A 14,304-nucleotide genomic window follows, 5' to 3' on the forward strand; every position below is an offset into this window, starting at 1 on the left:
GAACAGTGCTTGTAATTAATGTCCGTGACGGCACCTCCATCTCCTGATAAGATCAAGTTTATTTTGCTAGCTGATGTGAAGGCTGCTTCGGTCTTGTTTGCATGAAGAAGATGATCTAAATGTTTCACATGAAGCTCTCTCTCTCTCTCTCTCTCTCTTTGCAAAACAATTATGATCGTAGTATAGGTGTATATGTCATGGTTTACTATTCAGAATGTTGATCAACTGGAAGGAATCTAAATGAACACATCACATAACATTGATACTTTGAAATCTTATGGTATAAACTTTCGAAAATGCTGACTAGCTTAGCTAATAAAGATCGATCCTCTTACACCAAAAAAACAAAAATCGTTTGGCTGATATGGAATTTAAGACCCTGAATAACTCTGACTTGTCATGCTCGAATAAATCACGGAATAAATAATATTAAAGCCTCTCTTGTGGATTATATGCAGATTATGCTACCTCTTGTGGACTAAGGAGGAACTCATTGGACGTGGAGACAAGTACTAATAAGCAATAAACAACATTATTTTGGGAAGTTTTAAACTAATTTCATGAGGTGGATGTTCTACGCTTGGGCCAACCAACTATCAAGCAATGTAAATCATTCAAATCCAACAAGATTTCCTTGTGTTCCAACACACTCTTTTATAGTTCAATTGGATCAACCCTATTTATTAAAGACCAATTGAGCTAAAATTATGATGATAATTAACATTCTGACTACAAAAAGCCGGAATTTTAATTAATTTATCCATATATATAAATGTCAGCCATATCAAAAGTCAACTTGTACATCCAACTATCCTCAGTCAACCCAAAACGTGCAAGTTTACAACTAACTGATCGATATTAATGTATATTCCAAAGTATCTGCTGGCCGATACAAGCTGTGCAATTATATCTCAAAGTATATACCACCATATACATAGTTGCTTTGTTGATCAAAATGTCTTTAAATATAATTATCTTTTATTTACTTTTTAGGGGTTATTATTATTATTATTTGCATGGATGCTTTCTCAAACTATATGTGTAACACCCCACACCCGTTAGTCCTACGAAAATAGATAATACTAAAATTGACTTATAGGAGTTTGATAAATATACTATTATCAACTTCAACTTAAATATTTTGATAAGTAAAATAGGTTAGACGAAATTGATAAGCTAGATAGCTCATGGATTATGATATTTAGTATTAGAATCGACTTAATAATTAAGTGACAATATATCACCTTTTTAATATTTTTCTAAGTGTCCTCTCAATCATCCTTTCTTCCCTATTTTTCTCCTCTATTATTATTATTATTATTATTATTATTATTATTATTATTATTATTATTATTTCATCAATATTCGTTTATATGTAATTTATTTATCTGTTATCATTATCTTATGTATTACTATTTTGATTTATATCTTTTAATTTTTTGAATGACACATTTATATTTATATGCTTACTTTATTTAATTTTATGCTTTCATTATATTTTCATTTATTCTTCATGTTATGTTATTCGATATAATATAATACATAATTTATTTTGCTTATTACTCCTGTCATTTTTTATTGTTTCAAACGCTCTATATTGAATTATTGGGAATGTAATTTAGGTAAGATTGCAGTTGCTTTCGAATGGGTTTGATATTTTGGATTCCGATTCCCGCAACCAAATGCTACGAACGAGATGTAATCTAACATGGTAAGATCTTTGTTCATAATAAAGGATAAAGATGATTGCCCGGACGAACAGCATATACACACAAAAAAAAGCAAGGAAATTATTGCTTAATGCATTAAAAGATAATTAAATTCTGATCCTTATTCGTGCATGGATGCATGTGAGAAGGAAAGCTGGGAATTAATTGTTATTACATGTGATATCAGAAGAAGAACTGCTCATGGAGACAACTCTTTCACTGAACTGAGGCTGGGTTTCCACCCACCCAGCGTTCCTATCTGTTGTTTCACCTTCTTGAATGGAGGGGTGAAAGGCTTGTTTTGTTTGTGTTGCTCAGCCCCTTTCTCGAACCTTTTCAGGAAGCACTCAGCCCATGTCTCCTTCGAAACGTAGAAATCCTTGGCAGAACAGACCGATTCATCTGATAACTCTTCTCTTTCCTCAGCATCTCTGACGCTTGCTTCCTCGACGGCTGCTGCTCCGAGACCTTCTTCTGGACCATTACGAATGTTTTGTCTCAGCTTCTTCACCGTCGATCGCGGCACAAGGTAGAACTTCTGGCCCGGAAGTAGCCTTTCCTTGGGGCTCACAAGGGATTCATGGGGTCTCCTGAAGACGTCCGGCCTCGTGAGGCATAGTCCTGGGTACTTCTCCATCACCAAATGCGCTGAAACTGCACCTGCATAAAGTTCAACCATCCCACCTGCAAGAACCACCCTCACCACAGAATTCTTCTGCTGCCGATGCACTGTACCTGACAGCGAGATGAAGTCTATTGATACAACCACTTCTCTATCTTCGCCATTCTTCCTCCTCTCCCCGTCTCGTCCACTGCAATAGCGAGTGATATGGAAGAAGCTTCTGTAGGGTGCCATCAATACCCAGTTGCATCAGGAGAGAGCCCCGACTTCGAAGACCCAAGTGATCACTCAAGGATGAGAGAGTGGTAGCTAATTGTAGTTCTCTCGTGGAAACATCTTCCTAGTTATAATTTCGATGCTTGTGATGATTTCGATGGCTTGTGGACAAATGATGGACGAAACAAGAGCCGGCCTTTAACGCAAGGTTCAGAGAGAGGACAAAAGGATAGAAACCTCTTGCTGTCTTCTTATCCTCATTGCTGCTGACTTTGATTTTAGCCCAACATTTTCAGATCATCCGAAACTATATATATATATATATATATATATATATATATATATATATATATGGATTTCAAGTCAAGAACTTTCTAAGTTCTCTCAAGCATGCATCGTATCAAACAGTAGCTCTTTCAATCTAAAAGAGACAAGAAGCAGCGAAACTTGTACAGATTCGATTGGCGAAGTATGGAGTCCTGTGTTCCATAGGTTTGCACGTGATCCTTTGACTGGTGACGTGGTGGCGGTTTATGAGGAATCATTCAAACCTGCACATGTAATCGATAGCAAGTAGATGACATGTCCAGTTTACAGCTTGATTTGGGTACCTTAATGCATATCCTCGTATGTCTGGATATGCATGACACGCATGCACATGCAACTCCACGTATAATCCCAATCACGGATCATCTCTGTAGACATGCGTTCAAGGCTGCGGCTCGCCTGTGTCAGCTGCGGCAGAAACCACGGCAGGAGTCGACTTAACCATAGTTTATCGTCCAATAAGATCGCAGCACACTTTTAGCGAGGAGCCACGGTTCCCTCCAATGATAGAGCATCATTTAGACGTTTCCTGTTTTACGTATGTCATCATCTTTGCTCGATGCGCGTATGTGGTTGTATTTCCTCTGTTGACGAGTCATTCGAGAAATAAGAATCGTCAAGGAGCTTCTCGTCCGGTCGTTATAAAGACGAAACCCTCGGCGGCGGCGGTTCCCTCCCTTTGGCACCGCCGCAGCTCGCGATCTCTCTCCTCATTTAGAGCGTGAGAGAGAACGGAGGAGAAATCTGTGGTGATGACCTCCTCCTCCTCTCCTTTTTATTTTGCTCCATCCCAGAATGCTGATTTCTGCTTCCTTTATGCGGATCTGCGATCATTTTGCCCTCTATTTTCCCTTGATTTCTGGGTGCTCTTTTTTGTGGATTTCCTTTTAGCTGATTCTTGCTGAATCAGGTGGTCTCGCGCCGATCTGGTGGTTGGAGGTACCCTCGGAGGATCGAGTCATTTGCTTGCCATTTTAGGGCAATTTTCTTGTGGCAGAGATGGTGGGGAGCGTGGGGAATGGCTTGATGGATCTGTGCGACAAGGGGAAGGTGGAGCCGTTGCCCAAGGAGTTCGATCCGACGGATATCGTTGAGCCGGTGCCGGCGCTGGATTTGGAGGGAGTCGGAGGGGAGGAGGGGAGCGCGAAGAACAGGGAGATCGTGCTTGGGAGGAACGTGCACACAATGTGCTTTACCATTAAGGAGCCGGAGGTGGATGATGAGGTGACCGGGGAAAGGGAAGCTTATATGGCCAGTGTTTTGGCGAGGTACCGGAGATCACTCGTTGAGAGGACCAAGCACCATTTAGGTATAATTTGAGCTTCCATTTTCAATTATTTTCAGAAATTTCGCATTAACTGTAAGATAATTTGTGATCGGACCTTTTAGTTTAATAGTCAAGTAAGTGAATCTAATTTAAGCACTTCTCCCAGCAGCATAATGCCTTTTACTTCTAATGCGAAGAAAGATATTCTAAAATTCATGCCAAGATCATATTTTGTGTAAATGTTTGGCCAAATTTATCTCTGGCATTTCTTGATAAGGTCAATCGAAGTAAAAAAGCCATTTTTGGATATTATATAGTATATGGTTTAGTAGATTTTTTGTGTCGATCCGCCTGTTAAAAGTTGAAGACTGATGTCCATTATGATTCCCATGAAAAATTAAGCTGACTGTGTGCCATGTGGAATTTTAAGTTTCGTTTCTCTGGAAAAATCTGATCTTGTTGTTCAACATACTTTGTAGATTCATAGCATATTGTCCTGTTGTTTTCTTTCTATGTATTTGACAATGAAACGTATGGTGTGAAAAGTTTTCAAGGATATATAATTTATGCAACTGGTTGCTAGATGCTTTGTATTGTTTAGGCTTCTCATACTCCATGTCTATCTATGTATGATTCTCTTATAGGTTATCCATACAATTTGGATTTTGATTATGGTGCTCTAGCTCAGCTGCAACACTTCTCCATCAACAACCTTGGTGACCCCTTTATCGAGAGTAACTATGGTGTCCATTCCAGGCAGTTTGAAGTCGGGGTGTTGGATTGGTTTGCTCGCCTCTGGGAATTGGAAAAGAATGAATACTGGGGTTATATCACGAACTGTGGTACTGAAGGGAATTTGCATGGTATTCTCGTCGGGTTAGTGTCTTTTCTTCACTATTGTGATTTGATGCTTTGAAAAAACTAGCCCGCTTAGGAAACACTTATTCAAATATAGTGCAAAATCTGCAAGACTGCTGCATGACAGTAAATTTATCTGAAATTGGATTGCCAGGAGGGAAGTTTTTCCAGATGGTATCTTGTATGCCTCGAAGGAATCCCACTACTCAGTTTTCAAAGCCGCACGGATGTATAGGATGGAGTGTGTGAAGGTTGACACTCTGATCTCTGGGGAAATTGATTGCATCGACTTTAAAGCTAAATTGCTTCAGAACAAGGAGAGACCGGCCGTTATCAATGTCAACATTGGTGAGACACTCCGTATTCCTTATTTCAGTCTATTCCCTAATGGCAATAGTTCTTGACCTCTTAGCTCATCTTGTGCAGGAACTACTGTAAAGGGAGCAGTTGACGATCTTGATATGGTAATACAAACCCTTGAAGAAAATGGCTTTAAGGGTCGATTCTACATCCATTGCGATGGTGCCCTCTTTGGGCTCATGATGCCATTTGTTAAACGTGTATGTTCCACTGTCTTCTACTCTGACTACTAGCTTCCTATGCGCATATGCATAACCATCTTAATGCTGCTTCGCAAAAGGTTTTGTCATTTGACCACAATATCTTCATCTCATAGATCATTTGCATTTACATTGTTGCTTATATTAGATTTTCTTTCTGGTACTAAAGTTTCCATAATTGCTTTACTATGGACAGGCACCTAAAGTGACATTTAAAAAGCCTATTGGAAGTGTGAGTGTTTCAGGTCACAAGTTTGTGGGGTGTCCTATGCCTTGTGGTGTGCAAATAACAAGATTGAAGCACATCAACGTGCTTTCAAGTAACGTAGAATATCTTGCTTCCAGGGATGCCACCATCATGGGGAGCCGAAACGGTCATGCTCCAATCTTCCTCTGGTACACCCTGAACAGAAAAGGTTATAGAGGTTTTCAGAAGGAAGTTCAGAAGTGCTTAAGAAATGCACACTATTTAAAAGACCGTCTGAAAGAAGCAGGAATTGGTGCGATGCTTAACGAGCTCAGTAGCACCGTGGTGTTTGAGAGGCCAAAAGATGATGAGTTTGTCCGGCGGTGGCAACTTGCTTGCGAGGGAAACATCGCACATGTTGTGGTTATGCCTAACGTCAACATCGATAAGCTCGATAGTTTCTTGGAGGAACTATTTCAGAAACGCTCATGCTGGTACCAGGACGGAAAGATGCCACCTCCCTGTATCGCTGCGGATATAGGCCAGGAGAATTGTTTCTGTGTTCTGCACAAGAAATAATGTTTTCTTGTACTAGGTCCTTCGAGATTGTCATTTGATTCGATGAACTTTTAAGTTTTTGGTTGCTTATCGTAGCCAGAGTAACATTCGACTATCGTTCTTATATGATTTGCTTTTATGTTGTATGTGTATTGTTTCGTTCTATCATCTTAGGGTAGCACGACATTTATCTGATTAGCTTTGGCTTTAACTGGTATCTAACAGTGGAGACGCATCATTCTTTGTTGTCAGAACATATGGAGTGGTGTCGAGCGGCAGTGCTGTGGATTTAGGCATTTGCGACTGACCACGTAAGTTATCTTCCTATATGCTTTTGAAAATGAAGATATCTTAAAAGAAAAATAATAATAATAATAATAATAAGAAAATGTTTTGCTTCTTTGATGCAGATATGATGATTAATCTTATAATCTGGGATTTCAGCCCTGTACTGGTACTACTTACTAGAGGTAAATTATAACCTCCGTGATGGTCAACCATTAGTTATTTTTGGTATGACCACCACATTTCCGGTGAAAATTCAAGAGTAACTAAAAGCTTGGATTGATACATCCAAATGTAGTGTGAATTTACGATAACATTCCTTTGCTAATTATACAATTCAAGTAATGAATTTGATTTCATGTAAAAATTTATATTATTATGCATGTCGCTTGACTTGTAGGACTATGAGCATTCTATATCCAAATGTATATATCTTGAATCACACTATGTACTTTCACACTAAGCAAGCTAAAATCTAAGCTATTTGCCTCTGTCTTTGTCTTTGTTGCATAGAATAAATATAAATTTTTAGTTGTTAAATCTGATTTTGTTTGTCAGCTGATTTTGACTCAATCTAGGTCTTTATTCTGAATTAATCTCAAGTTAAATCTTGTTGACACTGAATAAGCTTAACTCCTATTGCGCCTGACAATATTCCTCTGATGCTTAAATTATAGAGAGTTTTCCTATTAATGGAAAACTTTTTTTTTTTATAATAAGTTTTGAGTATCATTACCTTAGCGATGTATGTTAATCATAAAGATCGTGACACGTGTTTCTGACGTGATAATGTTCGACTCACTCTATCATATGGTGTCGATTATACGATGATGAGATATCAACCACGTGATAATCATCGGGCATCAGAGTGTTGATCACTTAGCATTGAAGTAACGGGAGATGTCAACAACTTGACGCAGAGGTGCCAATCACCTAACACCGCCTCACATTTACCCGTTTTCAAAAACCTGATACGGTATGGAAACAACTATGAGTTACAGCTTATAACTATTAAATTAAAGCTCTATCAAATAAAGTGCACCCCCTCCCTAAACAGGTTCGGTTGTTTTCATTGCGCCTAAAAATGAGAAGACAAGCTTCAATTGGAGCAACCGCTAGAGTTGAGTCAATGAGAACCTTTTTGCTTCAAATTTCACACTATGTTGATAGATACCTACAATACCATCAATAATCATACTACAATAGATGTATCAGTCTGAGGTACTGATGATAGAACACCAGTCCATGAGACTGTAATTAAAAAAACACAAAATAAAACAAGATACAAATTCCTAATAGCCAGACAGGACTCTGAGTGCATCGACAAATAAGGTGACAAACATAACTTCACAAGTCTTCAAGTTAGCCACAAATTCTTAAACCTCAGTTAGTATCAGCACATAGGCAGTCATAAAACTGCACATAGGATGCACAAGTGAGAGTAGCCCTCTTATGGACTCCACTATATATGTATACTTAAACCTAAAAAGTTATAGACAAATCTAAATCAGTATATTTAGATTCAGTTTCTTTGAGCCAACGACATTCTATACAAATGTTCACGGAGATCAGTGCAACCAGTGCTATGATTGGTCATTATTGCCTGCAGACTTTGGTCCACTGTCAACATCTGATGACCGAGATGCACCTTGCTTAAGTATTGATTCTTTCATCTCCTTGTACCTTCTCAGCTCCTCTAATCCCTCTGCTGCAGTCTTCGACTTCAAGAGCACTGAAGCTAAAATTTCTGAAGTAGAAGCAGGGCACTCGCTTTGTTCCGTGTTAGCTTGATCATGTTGGACACATGGATTCAAGGATTCATCCATGAAGACTTGAGGGGGTCTGCACAAATTGGAGAGATCTTGCCGAAGAGGTGCTGCAGTCATTAACATTTGTACAACAGCACCAACGACAGCATCTGGAGACCTCCTGATTGTCATAGAATAGCCATGTTTTCAAAGATGGCAGAGGTTTAATTCAAAAATTAAAAGAAAAAAGACAATACTCCTTGCAAGTGACCAACATGATATATGTCCATGGTGCAATCTTAAAGATAAATTGCATAGACAGGTGTCCTTCCAGTGCTACATGAAAACATTTGAACCCATTCCATTATTTGACTGTGAAAAATATTGCAACACAGATTTCCTATGTCGAGTTGGACAAGATCTAAACATATTATGATTACTATAACCGTGATGACAAATAACAAAATTTCAATAACTAGTCATTCATCTACAATTCCAAGAAACAATTAGTAATGACAAAGTGCTATTTCTAAAAATCTACTTAACTATTTCAAACGATGTAAAGCAATACTTTACCCAATATCAGAGTGAAACTTGACCTATCCAGTTCAAGCAGCTACATGGACAGTTTTCTTTTGGTCGGATCTATAGAGGGAATAATGCCAGAAGCCTTAAAAGCTTTCTCATTGTTTCTTACACTTGGTCTTCCTCTCCGATTGGTGGTACTTGTATGCATCAGACAACTCATCACTTCATTTAAGAGTCTTCCTTTAATTGGTTTGAACCAACTCAAACAGTTTTGTTTTTACTTCTCATCCCAAACTTGCCATCCATCTCATAACTTAAAAGCAATGTATAGTAACCTATAAGACAGCGACGTTGTCAAGATAATATGCATATCTAGAATCCACAATTCTATGCGATCCTCTAATTTGGTTCATGAAATCTTCATCTGTCAAAATGCAGTCCAACCTACATAACTCATGCTTCACTTGGATGTTCCCCACCTTTTTTTATTTAGAGACAGATCTAACAATATAATGACTATATAGCCGCAAGATTGTGCTTTGGTTGATGGTGTGGTGTACTTCGTGGTGACCGCCAAATATCCCCATTTAAGCAAACATTTGCAGATTGCCATTGGGAGCCAATTTATAAAACAATTAGTCAATTTCAACCTAACAAAAGCACTTGCAAACTTTAACAAACATTAGAATTTTCAATTTCAAAAATGCAATAATAATTAAATAAATAGTTCATAACCTGATTCAGTTCAAGCATATGGTTCACTATCTGAACTAGATTCAGTTAAAGGATACTACAATCCAAAAGATGAAAATCTACAATAAACCTTGATGGATAGTTGATTTATCTCAAACCAGAATGCCCATCGTATGAGAGAACTAAAGAATATGTAAGCCTGTACTCGCATTTGCACAAAAGATTAATAGGCCACATAGACGCCACATCGAATGTCAGTAAGTGCCAAAACACTGTAAAAATACTGACAATTCCTTTCTTTGCAATGAGCACTATCTACTAGACAAAGCCTGAATGCTAGCAGCAATGAACAAAAGACCTTAGGTACAACATGCAGCATACTTCAAGAGTTGAACCAAAATTCAAAGAAGCACATCAGGGAATAGATTTAGCTGCTATTATTTCCAAATATACAAATTCACTAACTCATATGTACAGCTAGAGCTTCATAGTACATAATCCATGCAAAAGAAGAACCCAATGGATGGCGATCTTTAGGAACTTAAAAATACAGCAGGATACCTGTTGCATGATTCTGTTACATCTTTATAATCAGCAAATGGGCAAGCAAACCCAGAATCATCGAACTTATCCAAGAGAGACGATCCACTAAAGCTCCTAGAGAGTGGACCTTGTGTTGAACTGCTTGGAAGTTCAGCTAACTTTTCAGTGTCATCTTTACCAGATGGAAATCCCTGTATAAATAAATACCTTAGCAAATTTACAACCTCAACTAATGTTCGTCGATGGTGCTTTCAGGAGGAAAAATCATAAAGGCAGCACCTTCAGATAAACAGTTAATTTCAACTTTTCTAGATTAAAATGAAAAAAAAAAACATATTACCTTGACAAGGGTCAGGCCAGTCTGATAGTTCCCGTATCTTAATGTATCCATCTTTATTTGTAGCTTACCTTCAGAGGAACATGCCTTTGTTTGAGATGCAGTGATAGGGTGTGCTTTGGCAATATCAATCTGAGAACTCCCAGACCTGTAAAACACAGAAATATTGTTAAGTACATAGCTCAAGATTATTATCTCAATTGGGAAACTGAATACTGACTGGAGAGCATTTGGTGAACGTTGACCAGGCAAATGGGCTGGTGAAGAAGGAGATGATGTCGGTGAAAATGGAGAAGGCCAAAACTCATCAAAACTCATATTGTTTTTATGGGTCACAGCTGCATTCTGTGGTTCTGAGATTACTGGTGGAGAATGATCATTACGATGAGTAAGAGGAGGAAGACACAGGCTTGGATTACAACGGATGCCACAAGCTTCGGAGCATGCAACTGATGGACAAAGAGGTACCGAAGCTAAAGCCCCATGGTCATTGCTCCAACTGTGCTGTCTGGTAAATGAAACTAATGCAGGAGATGATTGTGCTGAAGGAAGAGACTTCAGCCTTCTAAAAGAATCAGTGGTTGGACTACCAATATAATCCAATATAAATTGCAGAGACAAAGGAGCAGAAGGTTCGGATCTAATATCTTCCAATGTACGAAGGTACTGCACAGACAAACTCAGCCTACCTCGAGGAGTGTCAATTGGCACAAAAGTAAATTGGTTCATCTTGGCCTCATCCTCCTGAGTGAAAGGTTGAATGGAAGAAGATATTCTGTGAGACAGACTAAGCGGACAGATTTGGCCCGAGGAATTGAGCTCATGGAAAAGCTTGTACGTAGGTAGAAGCCTAATAAATACATACAAAGAGCGAAACAGAATGATATATCTCTTATACGTTTTCTTGTAGAATGCTGTTTCGGAAGAGCAGGAAGAACCCCCATTATTTTTCGTACCACATTTACGTGTATCCTTATGATTCTTGCTACTGCTGCTCTTATGCCTTTCGTACTGCACAATCCACCTCTCAACAATCTTCCAAGATTTAGGCTCCAGAGCAAGATCAGAATTCCCAGAGAAATTCCGCAATAGGCATCCACCAAGAGGAAGGGCCACATCCGGGACCAATGCCCTACGGATGAGGATGATATCGATGACCAAGGGCTCGAGATTGCTCTTCCGCCAGATGTCAAAATTCTCAAGAGCTGCAGGGCAGTCCCGTAATGCCAGGTTGAACCACTTATCCCTTGGCATGCTGCTTGACGAGGAGCATGAGGAGGAAGGAGACGACATAAATTGATCCACGGTATAGTTACGGGAGGAAACATACGGAGATCTCGACTCGAGTATAATGTGAAGGCTCTTTGCAAAGAATTCTGTGATCACTTGCTCAATGATAGCAGATTCTGGGGAGGAATGGCTTGGTGAAGTGGCCATTTCAATCCACAAATTCCGAGTAAGTCCTGGAAATCTCCACTAAAGATAGAAATCCTTAAAAGCAAATAGGGAATTGGGTCATCAAATATTCACAAAAACTCCACTTTAAGTCGAGTCGAAAAATTCAGTAAGCACCCAAAGCAGATTGCTTGCCGGGGGAAATCAAATGAGAAAGAATCGGCACATTATATTTCGCAATCGTGAACCTAGACTTCTCCGATTTCTGAAGAAACTGGTTCAGGACAACTTGACGAGGTAGATCAATCGAGCGAATGGCAGCACGCAAGTTAACATCTCTCAAGTAAATTTTTCAATCTTGTCAGAGAGAACTCGGAAAAGAAAAAAAAAAAAATCCTATTCCCAATGGATTTATCGATCAACGACTGTGGACTCCAAAAAGAGAGGCTAGAACCCCAGAGCGAAAGTCAAAATCGAGTGCTATGAGCTTCTACCGAGAAATCAAACGACCATCTAAATAAAGGATTTGCAGCATTGACTAGGCCAATCCAATCTACAACCAAAACATTCAACGAAAAAGAGATCCGACCAAAAAAGTCCCACCAAAAACAAGATCAAACAACGGTTTTGGCAGTCCGCAGTGGATAACCAATCAGTGATTACTGTAGGGAAGGGAAATAATCGGGCGATTAAAAGCGCCTACCTCTGGAATCGATATTTGACTCGACTTAAATCCCGAAACCGTTTCGAGTTGGATTGTTAGGGTTCCAAAAAATCCTCCCCTTTGACCTTTAATCTCCCACTACCGATATCGAAAAACCCTAGATCGACGGCATCGTGCGGAGAACTCTCCGACGCGCACGGGCATGGAGACGCTCACGTATATACTCCGTAACTTCAACGAATTTACGGATGGACCCGAGGCGGTGCACGGACCCCCAAGCAGTGAAACCTCCGACTCCTGGAATTTATAGTGCAGCCGGATATGATTACTCGAGGTGAGACATACATATCGGTGACCGCTCGTGCCGTGGCCGGACTTCGCTCTATGGAAATCCATGATGTGCTCCATTATGAGTTGCTTTGGGCTCACTTTGACGACATCGTTGACCGAAATGAACGTTAGCTTTTACAAAGCTCTTCTATTTCACTTTAATGTGGAAGTCAATTAGTTTGGACTTCGGAACACCGGTAGATATAAATTTGTTGATGAACTTTCCTAATTAATTATATTAGACTTATTAGAGATTATACAGATATTATTAGAAAATTATAGATCTATTTTTTATTAAAAAATTATTAACATTCCTAGTAAGTAATCATATAAATGATAGGAAGTGAGGAACGGGTTTAATTCTCTTATCTGTCATTTTTGAATTCGAATATGATATCTCTATCATTTCATAATTAGCGAAATAAAAATAATAAAGAAGAAAAAAAAACATCAAATTAGATGTGTATTAAATGTTACAATAGAGATATCTATTTATTAACTTTCCATATATAATTAGAATATATTATAAATGATGTGTCTTAAGTGATATTCTCAAATGTGACTCCTATATCTCAAATGTGATATTCTCATAAACTAGCACCAAAAAAAAAAAAATCTAAATCCATCAAATATATTATTGATATTTTTTAAAATTATTGAATTATCTATCAATTAAACTACATGATTTCCTAATCACTTATTCATCTATTCATCCTTTTTTAGAACTTCTTTACCTCGTTTGGTCTAATTTTTACAAGCAAATATAAGATTTCTAAACATATCACTGTTTCATATTTCTATATTTGAATTGTAATATTTATTAGATGCTTTATAAAAACAAATTTATCATATTTCCTTAATCCTCATATCATAAGCAATTTTAATCTTTTTCCACATCATTAGTGCCTTTCTCAATACATAAACTATTATAAATGTGTTTTGCCATACTTATACTTTTTTCCCTTTCAACTACTATATATATATATATATATACATATATATATATACATATATATATACATATATATATATACATATATATATATATATACATACATATATATATATATATACATATATATATATATATACATATATATATATACATATATATATACATATATATTTATATATATATATACATACATATATATATATACATATACATATATATATACATATATATATATATATATACATACATACATACATATATATATATATATATATATGCCAATATTCCTCCTGTTTTTTAAATAATTATAATAAATTAAAAAATATATTTTTATTAGTAATTATTCTTTAAATACACAATCATATATTTCAGTGCATGGGTGATGGACCGTTATGGATTGCCATAAATAACTCACTCCATATTTTTGCTAGTTTAGCTTACTCGTAGATTGTATATTTTGAATATAAGGTCACGAACAATGCACCAACAAATCAATAAATGCGTAAAATATAAGTATCTACT

The 14,304-nt window shown here is 37.6% G+C and overlaps 3 protein-coding genes across 4 annotated transcripts; 1 reads left to right on the forward strand and 2 right to left on the reverse strand.

Moving 5' to 3' along the window:
* Positions 1–1,780: 1,780 nt before the first annotated feature.
* Positions 1,781–2,749, reverse strand: LOC135677809 (uncharacterized). The gene has a single exon (XM_065190217.1). The coding sequence runs from the start codon at positions 2,563–2,565 to the stop codon at positions 1,909–1,911; it is 657 nt and encodes a 218-aa protein (XP_065046289.1). The 5' UTR covers positions 2,566–2,749; the 3' UTR covers positions 1,781–1,908.
* A 716-nt stretch (positions 2,750–3,465) lies between these two features.
* Positions 3,466–6,450, forward strand: LOC135676825 (serine decarboxylase 1-like). Its single transcript, XM_065188430.1, has 6 exons — positions 3,466–3,623; positions 3,785–4,183; positions 4,786–5,017; positions 5,154–5,347; positions 5,426–5,559; positions 5,756–6,450. Exons 2-6 carry the CDS (start codon positions 3,874–3,876, stop codon positions 6,323–6,325), a joined length of 1,440 nt encoding a protein of 479 aa, XP_065044502.1. The 5' UTR covers positions 3,466–3,623; positions 3,785–3,873; the 3' UTR covers positions 6,326–6,450.
* A 1,451-nt stretch (positions 6,451–7,901) lies between these two features.
* On the reverse strand, positions 7,902–12,767 carry LOC103989058 (autophagy-related protein 13b). 2 transcript variants are annotated; one of them, XM_018826811.2, is made up of 5 exons: positions 12,537–12,767; positions 10,659–11,914; positions 10,442–10,586; positions 10,120–10,292; positions 7,902–8,518 (listed from the first exon to the last, which is right to left on the reverse strand). In XM_018826811.2, exons 2-5 carry the CDS (start codon positions 11,873–11,875, stop codon positions 8,173–8,175), a joined length of 1,881 nt encoding a protein of 626 aa, XP_018682356.2. In that variant the 5' UTR covers positions 11,876–11,914; positions 12,537–12,767; the 3' UTR covers positions 7,902–8,172. The 2 variants fall into 2 exon arrangements, with proteins under 2 accessions (XP_018682356.2, XP_009406074.2); XM_009407799.3 differs by having other exon boundaries at positions 10,659–11,929.
* Between the last annotated feature and the right edge of the window lie 1,537 nt (positions 12,768–14,304).

This window comes from Musa acuminata, chromosome BXJ1-6 (genome assembly GCF_036884655.1).
Source record: "Musa acuminata AAA Group cultivar baxijiao chromosome BXJ1-6, Cavendish_Baxijiao_AAA, whole genome shotgun sequence".
In the NCBI taxonomy this organism is placed as follows: domain Eukaryota; kingdom Viridiplantae; phylum Streptophyta; class Magnoliopsida; order Zingiberales; family Musaceae; genus Musa; species Musa acuminata.